This window comes from Melanotaenia boesemani, chromosome 1, assembly GCF_017639745.1.
Source record: "Melanotaenia boesemani isolate fMelBoe1 chromosome 1, fMelBoe1.pri, whole genome shotgun sequence".
NCBI lineage: Eukaryota > Metazoa > Chordata > Actinopteri > Atheriniformes > Melanotaeniidae > Melanotaenia > Melanotaenia boesemani.
The window spans coordinates 32627285-32655047 of NC_055682.1; the positions used below are offsets into that span (position 1 = coordinate 32627285).

Sequence of the window (27763 nt, forward strand, 5' to 3'; positions counted from 1 at the left end):
AGGTTATACATGCCTGGAAAACTCAAGGCTAAACTATTGATCACAATATTAATCCACAAAGTTATGCACTACCATTCCTGAGAAAGTGTTCGAGGTTGCAGATGGAGGGTTAAAACACGGCTTTGTTGATGTTTATTTAGCATTTTCTTCCTGTGCAATATTTCAGATTTTGATTAGTCTATTTTCTAACTGTTATCCACTGAAATAAGTTAAAGTCATCAAAGATATCTTCTGGCTGCATAGTCCAATTTGTGGACTCTGTGCTTGCTAATTTCATTTTCCATTCAGTTGGGGTGAGTACTTTACATTACTCCAACAGAATACCACTAATGATGCAAGAGAAGAGCTAAAAAAGACCAGTTAGTCTGGTAGCCATCTTTGTGAAAGACATTTTTCCTGTGCAGCATATCAGAATTCTTTGAGATAACTACTTCAGAACTTTGGCATACTTTCACACTTTGACACATCATAATAGAGGCTAATTATCACTTGTTTTGCGTCCTGTCTCTTCTCTGAACTCTCTCAAGTCAATAAAAGTCAGTGCGATGATGACTCTTGTATAATCTCTTGCTCTGTTACCTCATCCTCATTTATCAGCATTATACAGGTTATCTGTGCATTTTAAAGTTCAGCGAAATATTTTATTGGTCACTGCACGTTTAATTTTATTATGTACTGAATTAACCTTGGAGCCTATCCCAGCAGCTACAAGACAAGATGCATGGTACAACTTGGAGTGGGCCAGTGCTCTTGACCATACTCACTCACTGATCAACACATGCATTAAACAATAAAGAAAACAAACACATTGAAAAAGCTAAAAGACAATTTATTAGTAGACACTTGTCAGCCAGAAATAACCACCTGAAAAATGTCTTCCTGAAATACACCATTTGATTGGCAGTGAAAAATAAGGCAAAGGGCTTAAGATCATCCTTTTTTTTTTTTTTTTTACACTTTTGCACCAACAGTAAGTTATACATTCACTTGTTAACTGTAATTATGCTTTTGATAAATTTGTTGCAGACACCAACATATCAAGAAAGCTTTATTGGCTGGAAGGTAGTGAGAGACAGAGAGAGAGAGAGAGAGAGAGAGAGAGAGCGAGAGAGAGAGAGAGATACTCATCAAAATGCAACATCATAACACTGTTTTGGCCAGAGCTTAGCTAAACCTAACCTAACCCAATCACAACCTAAACAAGACTTTGATTTTTGGAATTGCGAAAGCCAGCCTTATACTCACAAAAAGTTCATACAGTTACCATCACCATGAAAGGATAATTCAGCAAAATTATCAAGATTCTCCATAAATTGATTATAGAGTGTATACAGTAGATTAACTGTAGATTGGCAAATACACTTCTTTACAAATCATGTTGTCAACATAAATAACATTTTCAATGCCAAGCATAGCTGAATAGTGACTGCTACTTTACAGGAGTTTTTTTTTCTCCCCATCATCACAATAGATCAAATCCCACTTTGGTGTCATAGAAACAAAAACTTGTTATATTTTTAGTAAGTTAGTAAGCATCTTGTTTAAGTATTTATTCAGAGTTTCCATATTAAGCAACTCAACTGTTGTTCTACAAGGGTACAGTACACTGTAATTGATGACCAAAGGAAAATAAATCTAACTTTCATTTGGAGAGACCCTGGCCTTGACTCAGATAGTTAGCAGGTTGAAGATTTACAATACACCATTAGTCTGATTAGTGCTTTTGCTTCTTTTTATCTCATATTGAAGCATGAGCTGTGTCTGAAATGTTTAATTGATAGAATTAAATGGAATCAATCAATAAATTGAACAATAACTGATTGTTTAAGCCATATTAAATGCAAATATGTGTGTTTAGTGTCCATTGCTATGTGGACTGACCTGGATTACAAAACAAAATAAGTGTTATGATTTGATGGTGTATTGGACATATAGCAGTCCTCTAGTGATGCTCCACTCAGGATACTGTAGCTGTGGTGTGCTCTAACAGTGTGTGCCTATACTTTTTGTTTAGAGAAGACACAAGAAGAAAGATTGTAAAACATTTAAAAAGCTTGTTAAATACCACATACACACATGTGCGCACACACACACACACACAAATTGTTATGAGCTAAAAATGTAATTAGCCATAGGTGGAATGATGCTAATCAATGTAGAATCTATTATTCTATCAAGAGTCCAAACACATCAGGGAAATGTAATCTAAGAGCTAATTTCCAAAATTGTATATATCCATTTTCATTTAAAGAAGGTTTTAATTTCCTATAAACTTCTGTCATTTAATCAAACCTAAATCCTTGTACTCTTTAAGCCAAATTATTTATTTTACATCCTTTTTGTTCATGCTTAGATGTTTGCTTTCCCTGGATTTCTGCTGGTGGACATTTTGTTTTGGAAATAAACTCTTCAGTGATGCAACACTACACTGGTATTACTGAGAAAGGGATAAATGACATCAAAAAGGAGTTAAACATACTTTCACCAAGAAGCACTAAATATATTTATATATATATATATATTTATATATATGTATGTTTTAGAAATACATAGAAAAATATATAGCCATCTGAATGCCCATTATACAATTCTACACAGTAGAGTCAGAGAAGAAGCCTGTACAGTGGTGTAGAATAAACGTGAAACATACAGAGGAGCCGTTGTCAGGGTGAGAGCTTTAAGTGAAAGATGTTCACGAGCTGTTTAATGTGGTGGATGGTGACGTTTCAGTCCAGTCTTTTCTTCATCCCAGATGTAACATCCAGTGATGCATTTTGAAGAAAACATGGTCAAAATGAAGTCTAAAACATCCTTTTTTTTCTTTCTTTTTTTTTCTTTAGCCCATTGAGTTGTTCCTCTTTCCTTCCAAGAGAAACTGAATGACTGGGAAGTCTGCAACACTAAAAGGTATTAACAGATACAAACAGCAACACTTTGTGCCCTGCAAGTACCAGGGTATACCTGCACTCAGCAGCCCAAAAACTTACCTCCAATGATGGAGAACCCACAGCACACGTATGTGTTAGACTACAGCACAAACCTACTGTATACCTGACAATGTTAGAAGTATAAAAATGCTACAATAAGTGCACACAGTTTCTGAGTGGGCAGCACTTGACACATCTTAAAGATTTATACTATTTATAGACTTTTAATTAGTAATGTTTTGTATTTAGTAAAGCCATTCACATGAACTATCTGTATTAGTGTATACTGATACGTAGAGGTATGCTGATGTCTAGCCTGCTGTAAGTCAGATAGTAAATCAAAGTTTTCAAATTATAAAACAAGCTGTTTTTAAAAAACAAAATGAGGTCAATAAGAGCAAAAATAACTATCTATGAATACCAGCTGGCAAATTTAAAAGGTAGGCGCAAGGAGCTCTGGTATACAGAAATGCCTCCAAGTTTAGAACTGCGACTGCAATTTGTGTAAAAGGTCTTCTTTATGAAACCTTGATACACAACTCAGATTCTACTTGACTCGCAGGAAGGCAGAATTTAAAGCCTGTTGAACAACAGTACATTTTGAGGGAATTGTGGATTCTATTTATTTTAATTCCAGCATGTCCTTGCATTTTCCTTGATTACAAAAAAAAAAAAAACCTAATCAAAAAGAAAAAAATATTCTTTTCAAACTGATCTAAAACTGACTATATCTGGGTTAAATGCAAAGGAAAACATCTTATATCAAATTTAGAGAAAGTTTCTCTTCAATATCTCTGCTTAGATCCAGAAGCCCATGTGAATATGTGAGCAGATGAACTTATGTTAAGATTACTCTCATGGTAGAGATGTAGATGTAGTGGAATGGGACTGAATCAAACATCATGACAGAAGTCAATTAATATAAATCTTTAAAAGGCTTTGAGTAATTAAACATCATATAGTCCATATAGTAGAAGTCATATACTCGCTGTCGCTCCAACATGCTGACCTGTGAAAAGTATTTTTCTGTGATCTCCATAGAGGTTCGCTTGTCTCTTGGGTTCCTGTCTTTAAAACTGGGTAGCGTGAAGCTGGATGGTGCCCCAATCAGTCGCAGTAGAAAGTTGGACTCTTCCTCCATATTCTCAAACTTGCCAATTAAGTCATAGTCTATGAGACAAGGGTGGCAGAGCTGGTTTACCTGCTCCCAGTGGATGTCCATCCCCACGGGTCGGTGGACATCTAACAGGTATTGGATGAATTCCTTAAACATGACCCCACTGCCTGTCTTCAGGGCCTTCACTGATGGGTTCTTCCTGTATTTGGATATGATGGCTGTCCCAAAGACGGAGTGGTAGTATTCGTTGGGGTTCTCAAACTTGTCTCTGAAAGCTGACACAACTCTCTCAAAGGGCTCACGGACGAATAAGACTTTTTTGTATGTTTCCAGACGGTGCTTGATTTGAGTTTGGTTAAAGCTATCAAGGGTCTTTATGTATCCTCCAAAGTGGACTGCGTCATGTTTAATGCTCTGAGCATTGGAGGCCTGGCCTGCCAGCACCATCAGGGTCCTCTTCCAGTTTGAGCAGCCCGCCTTAGGCACCTGGCAGTACAATAACTTGTACTTGTCCTCTACATATAGAAATTTTACATGATTACGTGTGATAGTCTTCGAGATGTTGCTTTTGTATTTAGCACAGTTGTCCTTCATTAGCTTTTTACGTGCATGTAGGATACTGGAAAGCTTTGTCCAGCTTTCTTGGGGAGCAGATCCAGAGGCACTGGAAGAGGAAAATGAGGATAAAGAAGGAAATGAAGATGAAGAGAAAGCAGAGGAATCAGAGAGCGAGGATAAGGAAACATTGTTGTGCAGGTTCAGAGGATTTGTTTTGAGTAATTTGCGTTGTCTTTTTGTGACTTGAATGGAACCAATATCCTGCTCTGGAGGCATACTAGTGGGCTTATGTCGGCTTTTCTCAAAGTGTGGGAACTGCATTGGAGGGATCGGGCTGGACAGGATGCTTTCTGCAACTCGGAGGTCCTGATCAATGTCAGATTTGTGCCTCTCGTGGTCCTGCGTAGAGAGAGTCTGTAAGACAAAGATAAAACAAAGCTGAAATTGACAAAGCCAAAATATGTTTAGGCAATAATGTGAGCATACTTAACTAATGAGTTAGTTAGCTTCATTACAAAAAACCCCAAAAAACAAAAAAAACAACCAAACAAACAAAAACAAACAAACAAACAAACAAATAAAAAACAACAAAATAGCCCAAAACAAAACAAAACAGAAAAAAAAAAAAAAAAAATCACAAAGTGGCCACTTGATGGTGCTGTTTCACCACTACTTAAACAAAGGTCTAGCTCTCAGAAGCAAATGTCAGACTGCCTGATGCCATCCATGACCTATCAATAAACTGAGCTGTAGTGCCATATAAATGTCTTATAAACACATAATGGAGAATCTAAATTAGAATCATCTACTGCCTGATTACCATCAGACGATGCCCACAGTCATCACACATTCTGACATTTTATTTAAATTAAATACTGTAATGGCATCATAAAGCCAATGGACTGGATGTATAATTTTAATTTTACAATGGACAAGGTGATAGGGCCATCATGAATCATGGGCCCCTCCGTACTGACTTAAAAGGCCACATTCTTTCATCTGCAAGGACATTTAGAGGGAGAGAGAGAAAAAAGGGGTTCCTCTTTATCTGTTTAACGTGCAAGATGAGGCCAAACCTGTACACCAAACATGTCGTTCAGTGTTGTAAATGCCTCACTGGTGCTAATGAACACACAGAAGATATAAAGCAGGGGACAGATGAAAGACTAACACACATTAAACTTTGTTTTTGATTGCCTGCTTCTCTCTCTCTTCATCTGTTTGAATTTTTACATTTTGCTATGTGTGGGATCAAATTCTCAAGTAGCACATTACTCTTTGTGTTTGTTTATTTAAATCTTTTAACTTGTAATTGCACAATTAAAAAAATTTTCATTTCATCTTTTTCTTTTAAGAGTAACAGGATTAAAATCATGTACACAAACCTTAAAACATAAAGCTGTGTAGATACAAAGCAGCAAAACCATTAAGTATTCATTATTGTGGCAAAAAATGGTAAGAAAACACTAAATAGCTTCTTATGAATTCATGTGACATTTGTTCATGAATGCTTTCCAGATTATTTTGGTAATTGCATTTAGAACAGATGTTCAGATTTCCTCATTTAGCAAGTTACTCTCTTTGTAAAAAAGCATCTAGACTGGGTGATGTCAGATGCACAAGCACAAATCATTGAGACATTGAAAGAATAATTACTAGATGTAGGGAGCAGGTTGGTTAACACTGAGTCTGAGTACCTATCCTGACTCATAACAAAACTGTTTGGGGAAAAGGGGCAGTACTGAAACTTTTAGAGCATCATTCTAATGGAGAGGAGCTTTGGAGTGATCATCAGAATTTGGGGCAGCTGCTGTCTGTGGACCTGAACTCCCAAGTTTATCAAGGTATCTTACAAGATATTGTTAGTGTGGCTGTCTGCCAGCTGAAGTTTGGTAGAAGTTCGATGATGCAGCGGTGGACTAAGACTTCAAAGTAAAGCAACTTCTGAATGACTTTAAACAACTTTTTTCCCCATTTAAAAAAAAAAAAAACACCTTTTTGTCTGACAAAAGCTGTTCGTACGTGACATCCTAACAATTTGGTTGAGCTGAAGTAGTTATTTGACGAGGAATGGTCCAGCTTTCGTCTGGAGAACTGTACAGATTTGATCCAGAGCTATGGAAAAAACTGTTTGAGGTCACTGCTGCCAAATGAGTTTTTTTTTTTTTTTTTAAGTTTTAGTTTTTCCATTAGGACTATAATAATTCTTTTTGGTTATTGTCTTTAGTAAATGTTTTTTTTTTTGCTCTCTGTGATCATATACTTGCACCTGTACAGTTGTGAACACTAAATGCAAACTAGACAAAAACATCAGAAGAATACTTCAGTTGTGGGAAAAATCCTCAATATGTTCTTCACAACCTGAGGAATTTAGCTTTGTTCAGCTGGGATCGTTTACTCACTAAAGTGGCTGAGTGAGGTCAGTCTCTCGACACAGATGTTATCAGACTCACCGAGAGGTACAAGATTCATTCTCTTTCTTTTTTTCTCAATAGATAACAGGTGGGAGCAACCTGTGTGTCTGTGTTTTGGGAGAAATGGAGTAAACATGTACCTCTCTGGACTGCCGAAGAGTGCTTCCAAGCTTCATGCCTGGAAGTAAAAAAGAGAGAAGAAACAAGAAAGTCAGTACTTAAGTAAGAACAAAATAAAAAAAAACAAGTATTTTGTTCTTGTGAAAGTGAGTTAGGCCTCTCTGATGCATCCAATAATTTATGGTTTCCTATTACTAACCACATCTGCTTTTAAACCCTGATAAACCAACACTGCTTATAGTCCATCGAGGGACAGACAGGTAGCTCTATGTGTGTAATGAGCTGCCACAAGCATGAAAAGTTGGTAAATGAGTTGTGCTTCTCGGAGTTAGCACTGGGAATAAGACACTGGGGAAAGAAAAACTAGAAGAAAATCAGGGGGGGAAAAAAAATTAATTGAAAGTGCATGAAGCAATAAACTAGTAAAAAGTTTCAAAAAGATGTAATTTGTAAAAGAGACTGAAACAGAAAACCAGAAACATGCAGCGTGTTGCATTTTTCAGTGATGAAGACACATAAATTGGTTTTGTGGCAGCCTTGGGGACAGGTGGGATGTGTATTGGCAGATGTGCGGCAGCAGGACAGACGATGTGTTTAGTGGTCTGTCTCCAGCTGGACGTCTCCTTTCCTAAGGTTCCCCCATCGTGCTGATATATAATCAGGCTGACAGCTCTGACTGGCGCTGCATGGCTGCTGATGGGGGGAGCGAAGACACCTCTGCCTGAGTGGCTTGTCACTTCCAATTTGAGGGTGGAAGTGATAGGAACCTGCGTGAGGGAAAAGTTTGGGAGGGGGGTCTGTAGATGCAGGGCACAACCCTAAGTGATGAGATGTGCAGAGCCCTAACTCACACTCCAATATGCCCCAGTGGGGAGGGAATAAAACATGTTGCCCTGATGCAGCGTTGTGTTAGATTAGTATGCACTGGACAGCTCTGTGTTGCTGTGTGGCTCTGCGTGTTGAATCTCTGTCTTTATTCTTCAGAATGAGACACCGGGGGAAGAGGCAGAAGGAAACAAAGGGGGGAGGGAGGGTCTAAGGAGGTGGCCTGTGACATTTTCTGGTCTTGTCTGGATGCTGGCATATTATTTAATCACCTAACCCTAATGATAGTACAAGTAGGATGTGTATTTTTGATTTCAAGCTACGTTGTCACACATGGAAGGCATGAATATTCATCACTACACTGATACTGTACTATTGCCACGGAAACATCTAAACACAACAACACTCCTTTGTTGGGTCTAAACTGATCAAGCAGTGCAAGCCCCTTCTAGCCCCGGACAACTTGTCAAGACACATGCTTGGTTATCGATCTTGAACACCCCATCAAAGCGGTAATTGAAATCTCCAAAGGTTTAATTGGTTCCTTCTGAAAGGTGCTGTGTCTGGCCCCCTATAACAAGTTTGTCATGACTGCTAATGTCAATACTGTCGAACTTTTCCTTTACCTTTATTCTTTACAAACCAACAAGCCAAGTATAATATTAAATGCTGTAGACTGACATTAACTTAGTTTCTTTTAGATTTAATCTTAGATGTATTCTTTGTTCTATGAAAAAGAAAGACTTGATCAACAGGAAGAGATTAAAGGCAACCAGGCTAAATTAGACTGAAACCCAACAGGGTATAAAGGACACAGTCGTTCTGTTCACAACTGTTGCAAAGGTGTGTTGTTAAAGCTGGTTCGAAAATTAATCTGACAGGTTTTGATGAGATATTGATGAATCATAGCTTGAAATCTGTTCCTAAGAGTGAATTTTGGCTCTTAAAAAAGCAATTCTGTTCCATGTAGGGAGCCAAAATTACATTTCTTGAGAGGAACATTTTTCCATGACACAGTATAAATGAAACAAGTAATATAAGTATGTAAACTAAATTTCAGGGGGATTTGTAAACATCATTTATCTCTGTAGTATCCATTTGGTTGAAGCTAATAGTTTCTGTTTGATTGCAATTTCACACTCACTCAATTCTACTCAGTATAACTATGCTATTGATTTTTGCTGCTGTGCAGTGAAATGGTGATAAATTGTTAAGAGGGAAGCTTCTTTGTGTGAGATACAGAAAATTTGTCCAAGTAATTCCACATACAGATGTAGTCAGTACACAAGAAGCCCCCAATTTTTCTTCCATTTCTTTAAGTTATACTAAATGATGTCAGAGTGAATGTTTGGTATTATTTTGGAGTTGTTCGAGAGGCTCTTGGGGTTTTATGTTTCTAGATTTGTTGTTTTTGTATGTAGAGCTGCTACATGGGTGAAGGATACATGCCCTGCAATTTGTTTTCACCTCCAGATTTTGAAAATCAGATTGTGGTTGCTCTGCTCTTTGAGTTCCAGTAAACAAATCCACATATAAAACATACTCCTTTCAGCTCAGATCAAAAGAGGGCGACTATTAAGTTTTGCTTTGATATTTTTTCTATAATTTTTGCTGATAATTACGGCTGATTGGAAAGCAGAATGAGCTTTTGAGTTGTGTCCTTTGTTGTCCTCTAAAATAACCTTGAGCAGCCACTTTTCTTACCGAGACAAAGCCTCTGAATATTCATGCACAGCCCAGCTTTGCTACAAGGATCCACATAAGCAAAGGCCGCATCATTAGCACATCCATTATCAACCGTCTCTCTTAAACAGCCTTGCACAGCTCACTAACAGAGACATACATCAAACATAATCTTTTTTCCTGCCACTGCCGCCGAAGAGGAGCAAAGGACAAAAACAATGTGAAATAACGAGCTTGTTAAGTGAAGGCTTGTGGCTCCTGTGCTCTGGGAGAACTTGTTAAATCCTTGTTTTTAACCAGAGACAGTCCAGGAGGGAGCTAGACACCAGACAAGGCGTGTCCTCTTCCAGCCCACTATTCAGATTAGGCAGTCTTACTGCGCCACCATAAACCTTTCATTAGTCATTCAGCACACTGAGCCGCTGTGACCCAAACCAGCTGCACTCCCTTCTCTCCCAGCAAACCACCCACACCTGCACTCTGCACAACCGATCCTCCTCCACTTGACTCTTTGTGGAAATACGAAGCAAAGGCGTGCTAGTGTGGTTTATCAGAGGAAAAACGCTTTAGAGTGAAGGTATTAGGCTTTGAGCTGTGGTCCATTGATGTTTTAACTTGTTGTGGTAAGAGATAAAACGATGTTTCAGCTGGAGCTGAATTCCTCCCGGACAGGGCAAGAGAGAGCAGCTGCTGGGGAGGAGAAGGTGATGGGTGCGCAATCAGTGATTTGAGATTAAAGATGTGCTTGAAGAGTCTCTCCAAAGACTAAACACCAACCATCTAACATTTGTGTGTATAATCATCAAAGGAATAGGTTTTGAAATGGAGCTTGGAAGGTTTTTAGTCATTGTTTGCAACACAAAAAGTACAAGTTTGACCCAGAATAAATCAATTCTTGGTTCAACCACTGAAAATATGTAGTGCATGAAGCAAAATGAGCTCACAAAGAAAAACCCATGTGATTTCCTGTACTCAGAGGCATGATGCTCTTTCAAATAATTTTGACATGTCTGACAATAACCTGAACTGCTGAATATAACAATAACAAGTAGTTGAATAGAAAGGCACACCAAACACTCAGTCATTGAAAGCATATTTCTTCTTACTACTAGTTGTACTTGAATTTCTTATGTGCTGTTACAGAATGATGCAGGAAACAAGGAAGATGGTTAAAAAACCATCTTGGCAAGACTAAAGCCTTGTGTTTCACAGATGACATCTTAACTGCTTGCTACTAAGACACCTCACTTTTTGAAGTACTTTTTCAGGGCTATTTATAGGGAGTTTTCTTTTTTACTGCATAACAGTCCTTTTCCACTACATTACAGAGGAAAATACTACTTTTTTCTTTGCTACATTGATTTGACATCTATAGCGTTCAGATGAAGATGTTTCATAAAACACGAAGCATATAATATACGATCTACTGTAAGTTAAATGTATAACATTGCTCCGCTTCAGCAAACTATTCCACTTTTAAGTACATGTTTATGCATCATCACCATCATGAACAATAAAAAAATATTGCACATGATAAATAATACAGCCATCACAATGGTAATTCTACTGCAGAACGAGTTCTCATTATTTAAATTTACTTGCATACTTTCTGCTGAAAATGCATGAGAGCTGAGACTGAGCGGAAAACCAAATTTATAAGCAGAAATTCGAGTTTTACAAGCTCAGGAAACTGCATTGCAGGGTGGTAGACCTCGGTAGATTTGCTATTATGAGAAAATCTTTTCACGTCCAAAAAATAAAGTGATTCATTTTTTGACAAACCCATATTATAACTAATTTAGGGACATTTTGCTGTGAACAGATTATATATTTCTTCTTGCAACACAGGTTGGTGTGTCCAAAATTTCTTACCTTCAGTGATAATTGAATTGGAGGCTCAGAAACTGGAATCCCCAGCTTCTCTCACTGCGACACTAAAGTGTATCTTTTACTGGTCACATGATGAAGATATTTTATGGCTATATTTTACATGGGGACAGACTTTATGTTCCTTTTTATGTCTCTGTTTCTTTGTATATGTTATACATATTTATTGTGTCCTGTTTATTTCAAGTACAGGATAATCAAAGTGTTAAGCTTTATGGAGATGACTAATTTTCCATTTAACTTGTATCTTTGTTGCTGCAGTAGTGCCATAATGACTTCACCCCTTTAAAGTAGATAAATGAAGGTGTTAATTCTATGACTTCATGATGTATTTACAAGAGCCTGAGATGAGTAAGGTGAAAAAAATTATACAAGATGGAGAGCAATGTGAGAATTCTGATGATGCCAATAAGATGATGTTTAGTTTTGCCAAACTAAAGCTAAATTGCAGCTTTTGAATAAAATGAACAATTGTGTGGCATTTTGAAGTATGTAATACATCACCATCCTAAATCCCATTATAATCTGATAAGTGCACTTCTTTTTGTATTTACTGAGGCAAGTGAAATAAATGAATTACATGATGTTCTTAAAGCCAAATGTGGGCTCCACCTCTGACTTCCTTTCAAGGTCTGCTCCTGGGACTGCATGTAAATCACCAGAGACATACTCTTTCATTAGTCAAAATTCCAATGAAAAGAGGACACTTCCTCCAACACCCCGCCACATTAAATCACTGTGCCTTCCACACGCCATAAATAACAGATGGTTTGGCTCATAATTGTCTGCTGAGGAGCAAAGGCTAAGCACACAAAGAATACATCAACATCCAATGAAATATAATGTGTGCTCAGCAGAAGGCTATATGATGTGAAGCCATGGTGCTTCACTACCACCTTTGCACTATTTTAACAGCACTTTGCTCAGAAGTAGAACTGCTTCTCAGCTTCTGTATTATCACTTTGATCATCACGCCTGAGTATGACTGTATGAACATGTTTAAAAAGCTGTCATGATATGCTTTTCATAACTTTGAACAGTGTGAATAGTTCAAAATACTTGATTTTAAAATACACATACACACTAAATAGACTGTACGGTGCTGTACAAATGAAACCTTTTATATGGAGCCAAAAATTTGTGTAGCATTTAATGATAAAAAGAAGCTGCCTTTGAGGCGCAAGGATGTAGGTAGCTGAAAAATCTGGCTCCTTTTAATTTCCTTCAGTCTTGTGTTTCTTTTTCTCTTCTACTTTACATTTCTTTTCTAATCTTGGCAACTTGGGCATGGCACACATCAGGGGGGAAGACAATGGACTTGGAAGTTTGTAAGAAGCTGACATGGGTGGGATCAAATGGGGCACGGATTACTGTTATGCCAATTCATTTTGACAACAATCTATTCTAACAGTCTAACAGTCTAACAGTCTACTTGGGGTACTTTCAAGGTTGGGAGATGCACAGACCTCTCAGGGCAGATTTCCATGGAAACAGAGAGTCAGAGCGATGTGTGCGGGGATGTGGTGGGAGGCGACTTGTTTTAATACCATATAGAGGAGAGGGCCTGGCAGCTTGCAAGATGAGGGATGTGTAAACAAATGCTACCTGTCAGCTGCAAGCTCAGGGTTAAGTGAATTATCTGAGCTGAGACAAGGTGCTAGAAGCTTTAATTGGCACATATCTTATTTAGCTGCAGAGTTCTGCATGTAAAGGCACAGAGTGCACCCACTGCAGCACTACCTTTGTGGATTTATTTGCCAATGTCAATGGGAAGTGTGTTGGGTACAGGAAGACACACAGTAATGGGATATTTTGGAAAACTCTCTGCAGTGTGCAGTCCTGGAACTTGCACATGCACAATTAGCAAACTAAGAGAATTCAGATATTTGACAAGAAAGGAGGGTCATGTTCACATGTATGCATAGCTTGAGTGCTGATCAGTTTTTCAAAGAGAAAGAGAAGACTGACATACTGCGAAGAAAGCAGCAGGGCTAACAAAAGCTTGGATGGATGTACTGAAGATCATTTGACAATGACATATTTTTTGAATGAAATGTTTGCAAAAGAATAGAATAGCATAAATGTGTGAGCCTCCCTCAAAATTCAATTCGTTCCTCTAAACTTAAGGACATCTCTGCTTACTGTTTATGGTATGCAGCACTGTATCTTCAAACTATAGTTCACCTTTATGTGAGCCCAGTGAGCACTAGACAGGATTTCAATGTTGGGTCAAGTTGTACTTACATGTGCATAGTATGTTATATACACTGTAAAATGTGTTGCTTTGTTTTTTTTGCTGACCTAAGTTGGTGTCTAACTCATTCAGAACACTCTTGGAAAAGAGATTTTTAATCTCAAGGATCACTATTTCCTGCCTGGGTTCATTATTTAAACATAGACATCTCCAGCTAAATTTAGACCACTTTTCGTCTGAGCACATCAGTCCTTATTACTTCATTTACATATCACAGAAACAGCTCTAAATATTTCAGAAGCTCAACTGAGGTCTATAAGTCATACTTAAACTCCAGAAAAAAACCCATCTGAGATCATAATGTTATATTTTGTTCTAAAATAATTTGATTTGTGGTGTTGACATTGAAAAAATGCTCATATTTCCTGATTGCCCTCTTGTAAATCGGCTATTTGCTGATGCAGGCCACAGTGACAACATTTGATGAATATGTTCTCTCAAGTGATCATGTGAACAACTTTAGTAGTTTTGATGCTAGATGAACAAACAGCTAACCGATGAAATTGCCAAAAAGAAAGCTGCAATATATATGTCTCATAGTTAAAAGTATGAACGGTTGATTAAAAGCCTCACTGCTAGTGCTCCTGTATTTTTATGAAACAGGTATGGGCTGAAATAAAGGTATGAAGAAAGAACCCATTCTGCAATTTGGATTGGAAGAGAAGTCTAATTGAAGTTATAACATGTTAAAATACAAAATTACCTTGTTCATTTGTGAGTTCAAGTACAACTTTCTAACCTTCTGACCTTAAAACCTTGTGCTTCTGACTCATTGTGATGGCACAATGATATTTATTATGCACATTTCTGGAGCGGTTATTGCCTTGCAGTGTCCCATGGTTACAAAACCGCACATCACAACTGTTGCTTCCAGGATGCTGTTTCATGCTACAGCTAAGTTTTCTTTAAACACTGGATCACATGTCAGGAAATGGATATCAGCACACTGAGCATTTTGAACATGCACCATGGCTGATTCAAATAAACAAAAAAAGGACATTATAAGAGGAAGCAAGAAAGAGAGAAAGAGACAGCAAGAGATAGGACAAGAGTCAACATCAGGCTGGCTTTTACTGGCTGGAGAGAGCTTAGTACAAGTAGGATGCACGATGGATGCTGAATTAACCGTTGTTAGGGGGCTTCTCTGAGAAAATCTTCCAGATTTCAATAATGCTTCTTTAAAAGACAGTTTTCTTTTGTATAGAGATCTTTTTTCAAACTCACATCTCAATAGCAGATGAAATGTTAAAAAAAAACTTACAATTAGTTTGCACACTGTAGGAATAACAGTTTGAAATTCTCCACAGACAATGATGGTGGAGTAGCTGCCTGTCAGATAGGAATGTCCTGTTTACACTGCTAATTAATGTCTTCAAATAAGCTTAGAGGTTTAAGTATTTTTCAACACAAAAGTTAGCTCAGTTTTTGACTTGATGTTTATATACCATTCAGCACCTTTTAACCATTGTTTCAACCAAATTAAGCTCAGTGGGCTATCACAGTGTTAAAAACTTAATTATGACACACCAACACATTACTGAATTCTAAATTACTGTGTGCGGTGTGGCTGATAAAAAAAATAATTAAGAGCTTTTTCTTTTCTTTCTGTTTCTGATGTTCCAAGAAAGTGGAATATATGGGTCATTTGCAGCCAGTATACAGGCTCAACCCCAACAAATGCTGTCAGTGACAGCTTATCTTTAAAGTACGTAAAGCCACAAATCTTCCAGTGATACTGCATCATATGCCAGGTGATAAGAAATCATTTGATTTCTCCCCAAGCTCAGCAAATTTGATGTACGGCTGTTTGTCTGATTACCGCCACAGTCACGCTTGTTTGGGGTAACCTCCTTTGCCCTCACATGCAGAACACCCACAGTTATAACAGTGACTGCTAACTCTATCGCCACCTTTTTCTCCTTTCCTTCCTGCTGCTTATATAGGACAATCATGTACTGGAGGACTTGCATCAGCAAAAGCTTTATTTATTTCCCTTATCCCTGCCACATGTTACATTCAAATACATAAATACACAGTGAATGAGGACTCCAAAAAAGGTTTTAAAACTGGCATATTCAGCTGGTTTGGGCACATCTGTTAAATATTATAGCCCAAAGTCACAATATCTAACATACGAATGTCAATTTAAAAAAATCTTTATGTGGTAATATAATATGCTAAAGGTTATAGCAACAGAAAAGATCCTATTCTCTGGATTTGGCTGGAACTGGCTGACAGTAAAATCTTATCATCCAGTTTTCATTAACTGGCATTTTTTCATTAATTTGAGAGCAAGCTGGTGGCTTTTATTGAAGAGAGGTTAGTGGATTTGACCACAGCCTCAGACAAATAAAAGAATTCAGATGATAATGATGAACCCCCAGACCTGTATTTCATTTTAGTTTTCTTTTCACAAAGACATTCTAAGCTTTGTGCTCAAGCTTTACAAAGGATTGATGAATTTTTTGATGACTTCTATTGTGTCTTTTTCCTCAATTTTTGTTCTTTTTTCATTTCATCTAGATTAAACTGAGAACTAAATCCTTTTATCATGACCTGTTGGTACACTGGTGGTGAGCCGAGGTGCTGTGATCAGATGCTGCTATGTCTTCGTTAAGGCTCCGTGCTACCCTGTTCACCTCCATTTGCGGTGAGATTGGGAACTGAAATTGGCCCTGTCACTGTTTACGCTGGTCTCTCATTTGAGTTAGCTTCACGTTCCCCTACACACCCCTTGTTTTCCTGTCAGACCACTACTGATTACAGCTGGGACTGATGAGCCCAGACATGTGAGTAAAGCACAGGGACCGTGGCTGAATACTAAGTGAATGGTTAAGGAAGCGCCTTGGCACACTGGTAGATCTGCAGCTTCAGCATTCATCCTAAACCTACAGTTTGCATTAGTCCATTACATAGATAAGTAAAAGGACGGCTGAATGTACTCAACAGGAATCACTGAAATACATCTTGGATTCCTTTGTAAATGATACTAAAACTATATTTATTGAGTGGCACTTAGTGATAATGGTTTAATTGATTTAGGATGTATTATGAATTCCTATTGTTACTACAACTGTTATATTTCATGTTAACAAGCAAATGTACATGTTGGTAAGATTTCTGGTCTCTGCAGTGGATATCTCAGGTATGTAATATTGAAAGTAATTTAACACGAATGTTACTTATCTTATGCCATTAGCTTTGTTTAATCCTAAAATTTTCTTCCTTTAAACATTTCAGTTAGCTTTGCATTAATTTCCTGTTTAATTTTTCCCTTGTGCATTTCTATCGCTTTTGCCTTTACCTGTTGCTCCACACCTGTTTTGAGTTCTGCTGTTAAGCTCGCTGTTCTGTTCCCACCATTGACACCTGTTTGCAATCAGTTGTTACCTTGGTTCATATACTTCTTGGTTTCATGTCTTCATTGTCTTAGTTCCTTTATTAATAGCTCATCAGGATTTTAAACTTCATGTGGTCTGTGTTCGATGAAGGCTTGGAAGCCCCAACTAATAACTTTAGGTAGTAAATAGAAGTTGTGTTTTTGGACTGTTTAGAAAACCCTTAATCCATTTGGGAAGAAAGCTTACTAGTCAAGGCTCAAAACAATTTTAATGTCAAGAGCTAAGCATTTTTTTTTAACTTTCTAACTTTCCATTCTCCAACAGTAACAAGCTGAGGTAAAACAAAAAGGGTGATTGATTGCGACGGAAAGACTGCCTGAATGTTTATGTTTGATTGTTTTTTATGTTATCTGGCAGACTGTAAAATGAACTGCCCTTCGGGGATAAAGTTGTTGAATCCTGAAACATAGTAGGATAATAATGTCTCATTGTTAACAGGTGTGAATAGTGGAAACAGTGGTGTAAGCAGCAGAACTCAGACCAGGCGTGGAGCAAGAAACAAAAATCCACAAAGGAACCAAACTTAAAAAAAAGACAATAAATTAATGTTAAGTTGACTGTAAAGTTAAAAACAAAACAAAACAAAAACAGGCTTTAGAAAGAAAACAAAAATCAAGCATGATACCTGGAAGCTATGCACAGAGTCATATTAACTGGGCCCAGAAATGTACATCTCCTGCATATCATCACCAATCATGTAGTAGTTAAACATTTCCTTTAAATCTTTTTTTTTTTTCATCCGTATTCAGCATTACAGATGATTGTTTCTTAAACAGTCATCGAAGGTCATTAAACAAAAGATCATTGCTAATGTTTGATCTTATCCTTAAAAATCTTTAGCTTTATTTACACAAAATCAAATTAGTTTTGTTAGACATGTAACTATAAATATTACAACAGGCATAGAAAAATGACGTTTCAGGGGGCTGGAAAATGTTAAAGTATGAATTTGCTGTCCTACCTCCCATGTGACTTAGCAACGACTTATTTATTTGTGACTGTGCTTCATCAGTGCAGGTCATCATACAAAACCCAGAATTCTGGTCAACAAGCAGTAATGGGAAGAAATCACAGGATTCTTAAACTTGTATGAACTGTAACATTCAACCTTCCCCTTCAACAAAACGTCAGAGAAAAAGCCAATTGTGGTTGTAAAACTGACATGTAAATAGCTTGGATTGATTAGCTGTCATGTGCAAAGCTCTTGGTATGAGTTGGGAATAATAGGAACAGAAATAATAGGATCTGCTGGGTTCATGCCTCCAAATAATCTGATTTTTCTGTGAGTGGCCTTGAAGCTATGTTACCGTGCTTTCCAGCTCACCTTTGTAACTTCAGCCACCCCTAAACAGGACTGTTCCAGTCTTCATTGCCTTAAGCATTTTCCTGTTTTGCCTTCTGGTCTCCGCTTTGTTTCCTTCTACATCACCTCCATTATCATTCTTTCACCCTCCAGATGCTGCTCCCATACTCCATCCTCCAAACACTCTTATCTCTCTTCTTTCCTCCATTTGACTCACCTGTGCATCACTTTTGACCTCCAAACCCCCACTTATAATTAGTATGGATGACTTGCTCTCCATCTACTATTTAAAATAACCAGAATAACAATAAAAAAAGCACCTAACAGTAAACAGAACAGCACAGCAGCATGACTTGTATCATAACTTCTTTTTCTATGGAAGATTCTTCAATGTATTCAGTCTGAAATAATGACGAAGAAAAACTTTCATTATTAGAGACTTTTTTCTTGCTTTTACAGAAACCTGTAGTCCCACAGGGTTTTGTGTGGTTGAGCTCTGACAGGCAGTGAAGTTCATGTGAACTTCTGAACAGAGCACCACTCAACCCCTCTACAGTTCTGTGCTAATGAGATTGTGTGTGTGTGTGTGTGCACGTGTGCGTGCAAATGCTGCAAAAGGGTGTCACAATGACTGACACTCCTTCATGCCAGAAATAACTGGCACACACATCAGGTGGCTGTTGCCCCAAGGTCTTCGGAGCTGAGGTGTCATTTAAGAAACAAGTTTTTGTCTTTTGTTTTTCACTGAAGCTCCCATGCAGCTGATTACCAGCCCACAGCTGCTGTTGTAGTAGAGCACACTAAGAATAAAAGCAGCAATGCTGGATGGGAGAATGTTGATTCATTTGACCATTTGACTAAAATCTTTTGTAAAATGCTTTTTTTTTCCCCACACAGGGCATGTTTTCTTGCAAAATTCAGCAAAACCTTGCTTCTCTTGATAATTAAGAAACTTTAGGAATTTTTCTCTGACACAAAAACATCTCAGATGACTAGTATTTCAGAATGTTTTCTACTGTGCGCTTTAACACTGCAGGTATCCAAATTAGACCTCCCTGTTATCAACTTCTCAAGTTCTACACACAGCGTTTGACAGCAAAACGTAACCAAATAAAGCACTAAGAGAGCATGAATTCACTTTGCAAGGATATTTGTCCCATTTTTGTATATGAAATGGGTGGTCAGGTTAACCTATAGTACTGGTCTGAAAATCAGCTGAAAACCTTCCATAGCATAACATCTCTGATGTCACAGTGCTTTCCTGGTCTGAGCCTGAGTCTGTCTGACTTGCTGGCTTTAGCATTTAAAATGCTCATTGAGCCCTGAGCTCTCCCTCATTCTGCTATCTCAGGATCCTTTCTTCTCCCTGTCAGGGAAAATACCAGTGAGGTGCAGTGAGAGCCATGCTCTGCTCCCAGCGCTGGTAATTTGACAGCAAGCAGAGCGGGTGCAGAATAATTGGAATAGCATTTATGTGTCTATGTGACACCGACAAAGAAAGCCCAACTTTTAATATGTCCAGCTGGAATTGGAGGAAAAACGACAAGTTTGAGATCCCTGGAATAGATTTCACAAGTTGTCTTGCTAAAGAAGAAGTGGGTTAATCAGACAAACTAGACACCAGAGCTCTTTGTATTTGGGATTCTGTGAGAACAGACTAATCTGCTGTCAGCTAGACAACAAACCAACGGCCAGAGCGGGGGGCCAGCTGATGGTTTTGATTGGATTTATCTTAACAGATGCATCCACACAGAATGGGATGTTTCAGAGACAATTTTACATCAGCAAATAGAAGTGAAACAGCAAGACTTGTCTGTAAGATGCAATAAGATGGTAAGATTGGCATGTATCTCATAAGTTTTTAATTGGATCCTTTCACTGAACTGCACAGCCATGGACTCCAGTGTAAAAAAGAGCTACACGTCCTATTAGTAGATGACACATGAGCAATAGAGCAAGAGTCTCTTTCAGGAGGGAGAAACACTCTCTTTACATAATCTTTAGCAGCTCTGGTGCTTTTATACTGTTTGAAATGCTAAGATGTTTATTGATCAGAACTTGTGTTTGTGTGCCAATGACAGTAGGACAATGACAGCTGAGATATCAAGAGGAAGACAGGAGGATACAACTGCTGTGTGGAGCCTGTATAACAGTGCTGGCTTGCTCATGAGAATGACTTTTTTATCCTGCTTGTTCTGCTCTCATACTGGCTGCTGCTGCCAGTCTCAGAATAGAGGGGCAGCGCAGTGTAATGAGCAGGATTACCAAGGGAGACTGGCAGGAATAGCATGGTATCAAAGGAAATCCAGTCAGTGAGGGATATTCAGACAGCACTCCCATTCTTTTATTCATCGCCTGCACGCCCAGAGTGACTCAGCTCACTCTCCTGCTGTCAAACCCTGTCATTATCCATTAGTGTGTTTCTGCCTCACCGGGGACCACCCACTGTCGCTGCTGCCATGTGTGAGTGGCTGCATTCATGTTTGAGTGTAATTTACTAAGAGGTGCATAAGAATGTTGTTTGTGTCCAGCTGCACCTGTGTATATTACACCAATAACACTTTCCACATATACATTTCTTGGGGTTAGAATTAGTCTTGTTTGCCCTTGGTTGTGGGTCATGATTATTGTTGCAGAACGGGGTCTATGTTGAGCACAGTGAGTTTGAAAAGAAAGAATAATCTCTTTGTGGAGACAATTCAGAAAGATGTTTAAATCAACTCACTTTTTTATTGTGCTGGGCAAAGACGGAAGCAAAGCAGTGGTCTGGGGAGCACAGGCCATGCTTTGAAGTCTAAGTAGCTCTATAAAACGTGGCAGTAAATTAAAGAGCAAAATTAAAAAATGCATTTGGTAATCTTGAACCGCACCAGCAGGTGAAGGCACAGCTGAAATCAGCTGCACATCTGGCTGCAGGCAATCACACCATGTCGGTGTCACCGTGCCAGGAATTTTATCCTTATTTCTACATGGATACAACCACACTCATTTTTATAAGGCAGTATTTAATATTGAGCTTACATGGGTAATCATATTTGTTTGTCCAGCCTATGTACATTTTATGAAGACGGAAAAAGTCTCAATGCTTCAAGATGTGACAACCATGCCAGCTTAATTGACCTGACATTCTGAATTAACATGATAAGCCTTCTTACTGAGATCAAAGCTGTTTTTTTTCTTATCATCAATATAGTATTTCAAGTGTTAGTATAGTAGTGACTAAAGGCTTGCAGGATAATCATAAAAACATCAGAGTGTTTTAAAAAATATTGCATTACTTTTTATATGACAGGACCACTATTAACAGTTAATTATTTCCCAAAAAGTTTTTTAAAGCGGCCACTTCTTATTTGCATGTCACCCTTTTCCCAGTCAGTGTCCTTGCCTGCCCCTGGTGCTAAGGCCTTGTATGACACGTTTTGTTTCAGGTTTTTTTGAGAAATAAGGTTTTGGAGAAACTGTTGGAGAAATAAGTTTTCCTTTTGATCTTAAGAGCTTTAGGAGTGTATAAAAACAGACATTTACATTCATATAAATATATATAAATAAGAAAGGAGAGAGAAAAGAAAAGAAAGAAACACTGACCCCGACTTCAAACACCAGTCTCTGAAAGTTGTCTTCATGGCTGACATTTTAACATGTAATAGTCAATAAGGACTGGTTAAATCAACAACATTGACAATGACTGTTTACTGAGACACTTAATTAAGCAAAGCTGTAATTAAGGTCATTAGTTACACCTGTGCTGAAATAACTAGCTGTAGGGAAAAACTGATTTAACAAGAAATGTTCTCGTGAGAACTAAAACCCAGTTGAGATTGGAAACACTCATGTGCTCATGTGAAACCTCACATTTAGCCAGTGGTGTGAGTATATGACAGTGTGTGTGTTTGGTATGAAAGCTAAGGGAGCCGGGGGCTATGGCGTTGCTTTTTCTTCTCTCTGCTCAGCTGTGTTCTCTGAGGAGGCCAGAACTGGTGGACTGGTACAGATCTAGAGATCCAGAGAAGATGGACAAAAATAGAGGAGTATATTTGCATCAGTACATATGTGTGTGTGTGTTTGTGTGTAAATGAGGATGCAGAGGCAAACATATTTTTCTGAAGAGAGAGAAAAAAGAAGAAAATGAAATGATGGGGGAAAACAAGAAGACTGAGGGACTGAAATCAATACAGTGAGAAATAATAGAGATAATTAGACAAATATGCTGGATTGAAAGAGAAGAAAAGTAAGAAAAAAAAGGAGTGAGGTGAAAGGGACAGAGAAGAAATAGTTGGGACAAAGGTAATGACACAAAAAAGAGAGAAAGTAAACAAAGAAACTAACAAGAAGACAAAGTAAAACATGAATAAAAAGGAGTGAGGGATTTTTGTGTGAGATTGTAAGTTATTCCAGGACTTTTGTCCACTGTGTCCATTTGGGAGGAATTACTTTGGCCTCATTTTATTCTAAAATCAGTGGTCATTATTTATTTTCAGTGACAAGTTGAGTGACAATTTGAAATGGGTATTCAGTAGGAAGAACCCGAGCACCCCGACATGCTAGACTGGCTATGTTAAGCTAAAGGAGAAAAGCTCTTTTCTTTTCCACAAGTTTTATGCAAACAAAGATTTGATTAATCCATTGGACTCAATAAACGTCATCCGTAGCCAGGGTTTTAGATGTACTGGTCCATCTATTATTGCCTACACATCTCAAGAGACCATCTATTCTGCCCTCTTCTTCTCCTCTCTTCCTCTCTATTCACCTATCTCTCCAAAGTGTATCAAAAACATTTATAGTGAAGTTATTTAAACCTTTCTTAGTTTGTCTTTATCTACAATAATAAAACAAATCTCTCTGTTGTCAGTAGCCTACATTGAACTGAATTAACATTCAGTGTAGAGCTACTATAATGTTATATAAACCATCATATAAACCAGAATTAACCAATTAAGACTGAATAGTGTTATTATCTGTATCATCTATTGAATATTTTTCAGTCTTTTATTTTTCTTTTTTTTTTTATCTCACAATAGCTGTTTGATTCCCAGTACTGAATATTTTAATAACACCTGGTCTATGTAATGATCTACTCTACAGACCAGCTTATCTGACTGAAGGCTTGTTAAAAGATTGACTCATAGACTCCAAGCTGAACTCATGCAGCTTTGTATTGTGTCATTTACTCATTTCATTATTTCTATCATAACCATATTTATCACTGCACATTTGATCTAGATGGGATGCTGTAGTTAAAAGACTGTGGGAAGCTCCTGCTCTCCTAAACCTAGCAGACAGATGTAAATCACTTCTCCAAAATTCAGTGACGGCTACACATATCTGAAAGCTTCACATTTTCTTCCTCTGTACCTGGAGAGTACCTGCCTTTAACACCAAAGGACTCCAGAGTGATGTCTATCTCCACCCTAGCAACACATTTTCTCCTCCTCTCCTCCTCTTCAGATCACCTCATTATATTCTCAGCACCTCTGCTTTGAGTTATGATTGATTCTCATATGTTTAAGGTGGGTTTGTGGTCTTCCCACACACATCACATAGCATGTTGTTGTTTGTGAAGCTGAAATAACGCCACACGTCACTGCAATTCAGACTGAGTGATCACTGAGCCGTGAGTGAGCAGTGTTCAGCTGCGACGCTACACTGTGCCGTTTTTTTGTATATGACAACAATGGTAGGCGGAAGAAGAAGTAGTTCCAACCTATCCTGATAGTTTAGTTATTTTCCACTGTGTTTATGTTAATGAAAAATTATTAATATGAGAATCAGATCTAGAATAGAGTATCAATTCGTGCATAACTACTAATTAGTCTTCTCAGAAAACCAAGTAGCTCAAAAGTACATATTTTATGAATTTCATTACATACACAGTAGAAAAGTACTGGAGGTCCAGACCTCGATGTCTTCAGTGGTAGGTAGGACCATGCCTGTACGTTCACCTGTAAGTTGCTGACTGTATCTGCTGTTTGGTTTTAAAAAGCCAGGTAACAGTTACCTGGTTTGCTAAAACCTGTGTGCTACAAAAAGAAAAAAAATAAGAATGTCATGTGAAATGGAAAATTAATCTAAAAAGCATGAAATGTAATTGCTAATATGATGAGCGGAGAAAAGTAAAAAAGTAGAGAAAAGTAGGAGTTATGCAATTTTTAATTGATTACATACACAGTAGGACCATTAAGAAAGCCATAATTTTTTTCTGAAATATGTCCGTGTGGACATGGCTTGCACTTCATATTCTATGCAGCTCTTACTCTTTATCCTTTGTTACATTATGAATCCGTATCTCACATCATTACATATCACGTTTCTCCCAACCTTAGGCATACACCTGTTTCCGAACATAATGAGAGTGACAACGGCTGAGAGCACAGTGACTGTGGGATCTGTTCAGTGAATTCAAACTAAGAAGAACCAAAGAGGTAGCCTAATCCACCAACTTAATCCTCTGATGTAGTTTCATTCACCCAATTTCCCTACAAAGCACATCTGTGGCAGACCACAAAGGGTTGAAACTAAGGTTTCTCCCTGTAAAAAGGGAGTTGAAGATTAAATTCTCCAGATAGAAAAGAAATAATCAGATTGAGAAGAGGCTGCTTGTCTGATTTAATTGTTCCAAATGAAAAAAAGAAATAAGTGAATTCTGCAGCAATCAGTTTCACCTGATATATTCATTTTCTATTTTAAGTGTAGAATTATAGGTTGGTGGAGCCAGTAACAGAAAATCTTGTTTAATTATAATTAAATATGGTATGAAATTAAATTTAAACTAAGGCAAACCTGTGGCAAAGTGTTAAAATCAGACATACCCATTAACTCTGCTAACTTGAACTCATTAGGCGAAATGTTACTATTTAGCATGAGCTTTGTTGTGTTCGCTAAATTATAAATGTAGAACTTGGACAAGGTCACATTTTAAGTGCATGTCTCTTTTCAAAAATATGATATTTATTTAGAGAACAGTTTGCATGTTTTGAATCAATAATGTAAGTTTTAATTATTTTGCACTGTTTGGTTTGCATATGCTTCAGTAATTAAAATAAAAAAAAAAAACACAAAAATGAAAAGATATTTCAAATTGAAATATTCTATAATCCACTCTACAAAAGAAGTTACCCATTAATCAGGACCACGCTAAACTCATTGTGGCAGATTATTAAGCTTTTCATTTGCAAACCAATTATTGACAAGTAAATGCAACTTGATGATCAGTATTCAGTTCACCTCCATATCCAGAATACTTGAATAAAAACGAAGACGCTGTGTTTCCTTTTCCTGTGTGTTGTTAGATTGTTAATGCACAGAAGCCATGAGTATGAGAGGAGAGGAGGCAGCAAGCCAAGCAGAACTGGTGTCAGACTCGGAGTAGGAGGCTGATTTATTATACAGTACTGGTGTGTACTATTACACATTTGGATGTGCATTGTCCTATACAGTGACTCACTACTGCTTTGCCATTTTTTAGTAACACCCCCCCCCCAGTTACACAGAGAGAAAACTGCCTAGCTCGCAGTTGTTAACGCATCATTTTTTTCTAAATACACAACATTGGTGAACTTAACTAAAAGTTGTAGATATAGCTTTAAGACTTTCATTTATATAGATTAGGCCATTTGAGGTAAGTATAAAAAGAAGGTTCAAAATAACTTAATAACAGCAAATGTGTTTTGTGTATGAAGTATTTCTTCATCTTTCAGCAGTTTTTTTTTTAGGTTCATGTTCTGGTAAACAGTTAAATGTGACTACACTTCATAACTTCAGCCGCAAGCCCAGCCATCTGAGCTCAGAACTATATATCTTCCCTAACACTGCTTTTGTGCTGCTTGCTGTTTTTATGTTGCTGACCTGAAACTTTAAGCACAGTTTTTCACTGGACTCACAGCATCAGTGAAAGAGTAAAAAAACGTAAAAGAAGCTATTCCTCCTGCTGTGGCAGGCTGAATTTATGACAGAGCTTTTTTTGCTTTGTTGCCTTGTCTGTTGTGCTGCAGAACTTGACCAGTTTCTCCACCTTTAGCTGCTCAGATGACTGACAGCTCTGATGTTGCATGAAAAGCAGGTTCGGCTGATGAAGGCTGTGGCTGAGCGCGAGTTTGGCAAGCGGTGTGTTGCGAGAGCCTCGGCTCTATGGGAGATCTGTGTTACCGAAGGGGTCTCTCTTTGAACTCAGCGACTTTCTCAGTGGATGACAATGGCGTGATACAATGTAACCATTCTTCATGTTCTGCAAAGTCGACAGCCAGGACAGAAGCCCTGGTGGGGGTGTAAATGAGTGAACTGGGTGTAAACAAAAAAATGGGAAGAAAACAAAGGATTTGGGAGACAGAGATATGTGGAGTAGGGAGGAAGGGAAAGAAAGTGAAAAATGACACCAAGAGGCAGCGAGAGAGAGAAACTGAGAAAAAAAGAAAGGAGACAAAGAGAAACAAAACGCAGTGAAGCACAGAGGCAGAATACCACTGGTATGCAGCTGTACAATATGTGACCCAAATATGACAAGGAAATCAACTACAGAGAGAAGTGAACAGAGAGAAGATGTTCTCACAGGCCTCTCACACTCAAGCAGGCATTTTTATTGTGATTTATCTGTTAACCACACGCTGCTCTGGTATCACTTACACCTGCTTTTGTACAGTTATTTCATTGTATATCTAATCATTTTTTTCTTCTTTAATGTAAATATTGCTCTTCTTCCGTATGGCAGAGCCAGCCACATCTGCTTTTCCACCTCGCCCCTCAAATGATAAGATGTTTTCCAGAAATCCTAAATGACCTTAATGACCATTATTTCTGTCTACCATTACCTCATAACTTCTGGCTCCTCAATGAACAAATCTCAGAGCTGAATGGCGACACAACTATAGCCTGTCTGGCTGTTTGCAAACATATGGGCTATTGGAGATGGCCACCAAGTACTTGTTCTTACTCTCTCTCTTTTTTGTTTTTGCTAGATCGGTATGAATTTTGGTCCTAATATTAACCTAACATGTGCAGCCTCACTTGCAACGTGCATTTCCAAGGAAATGAGAATCAGGATAAAGTTATCTTTCAGCATCTTCAGAGGACAAAAAGTCAGTTTCCATAAATACAGAAGATATTTAAAGTATTTGCATCCTCATACTCTCAGAGGATATTTATTTTGACATTTTTTTTTACCTTTCTTGTCAGAGCAGAACTGTCGGAAGTGCGGCTCAACAAAGAAGTGTTAACGTGCCTCAAATGAAAAACAGTTTGAGATGTTTCCTGCCAATTTCTCTATATATTTAGCTGAAGCCAG

The 27763-nt window shown here is 37.9% G+C and overlaps 1 protein-coding gene across 3 annotated transcripts in view; it reads right to left on the reverse strand.

Moving 5' to 3' along the window:
* Nucleotides 1-813: 813 nt before the first annotated feature.
* Nucleotides 814-27763, reverse strand: part of LOC121644104 (carbohydrate sulfotransferase 8-like) — a 197514-nt gene continuing 170564 nt past the window's right edge. For 2 of the 3 annotated variants that reach the window (XM_041991829.1, XM_041991821.1), the window contains 2 exons: nt 7157-7194; nt 814-5016 (listed from right to left, as the gene is read on the reverse strand). In XM_041991829.1, coding sequence (XP_041847763.1) covers nt 3844-5016; nt 7157-7194 — 1211 coding nt within the window. In that variant the 3' untranslated portion in view covers nt 814-3843. Of the gene's footprint in view, nt 5017-7156; nt 7195-22341; nt 22365-27763 lie in introns of those variants that run through there. The other variant, XM_041991837.1, reaches the window with a different exon arrangement.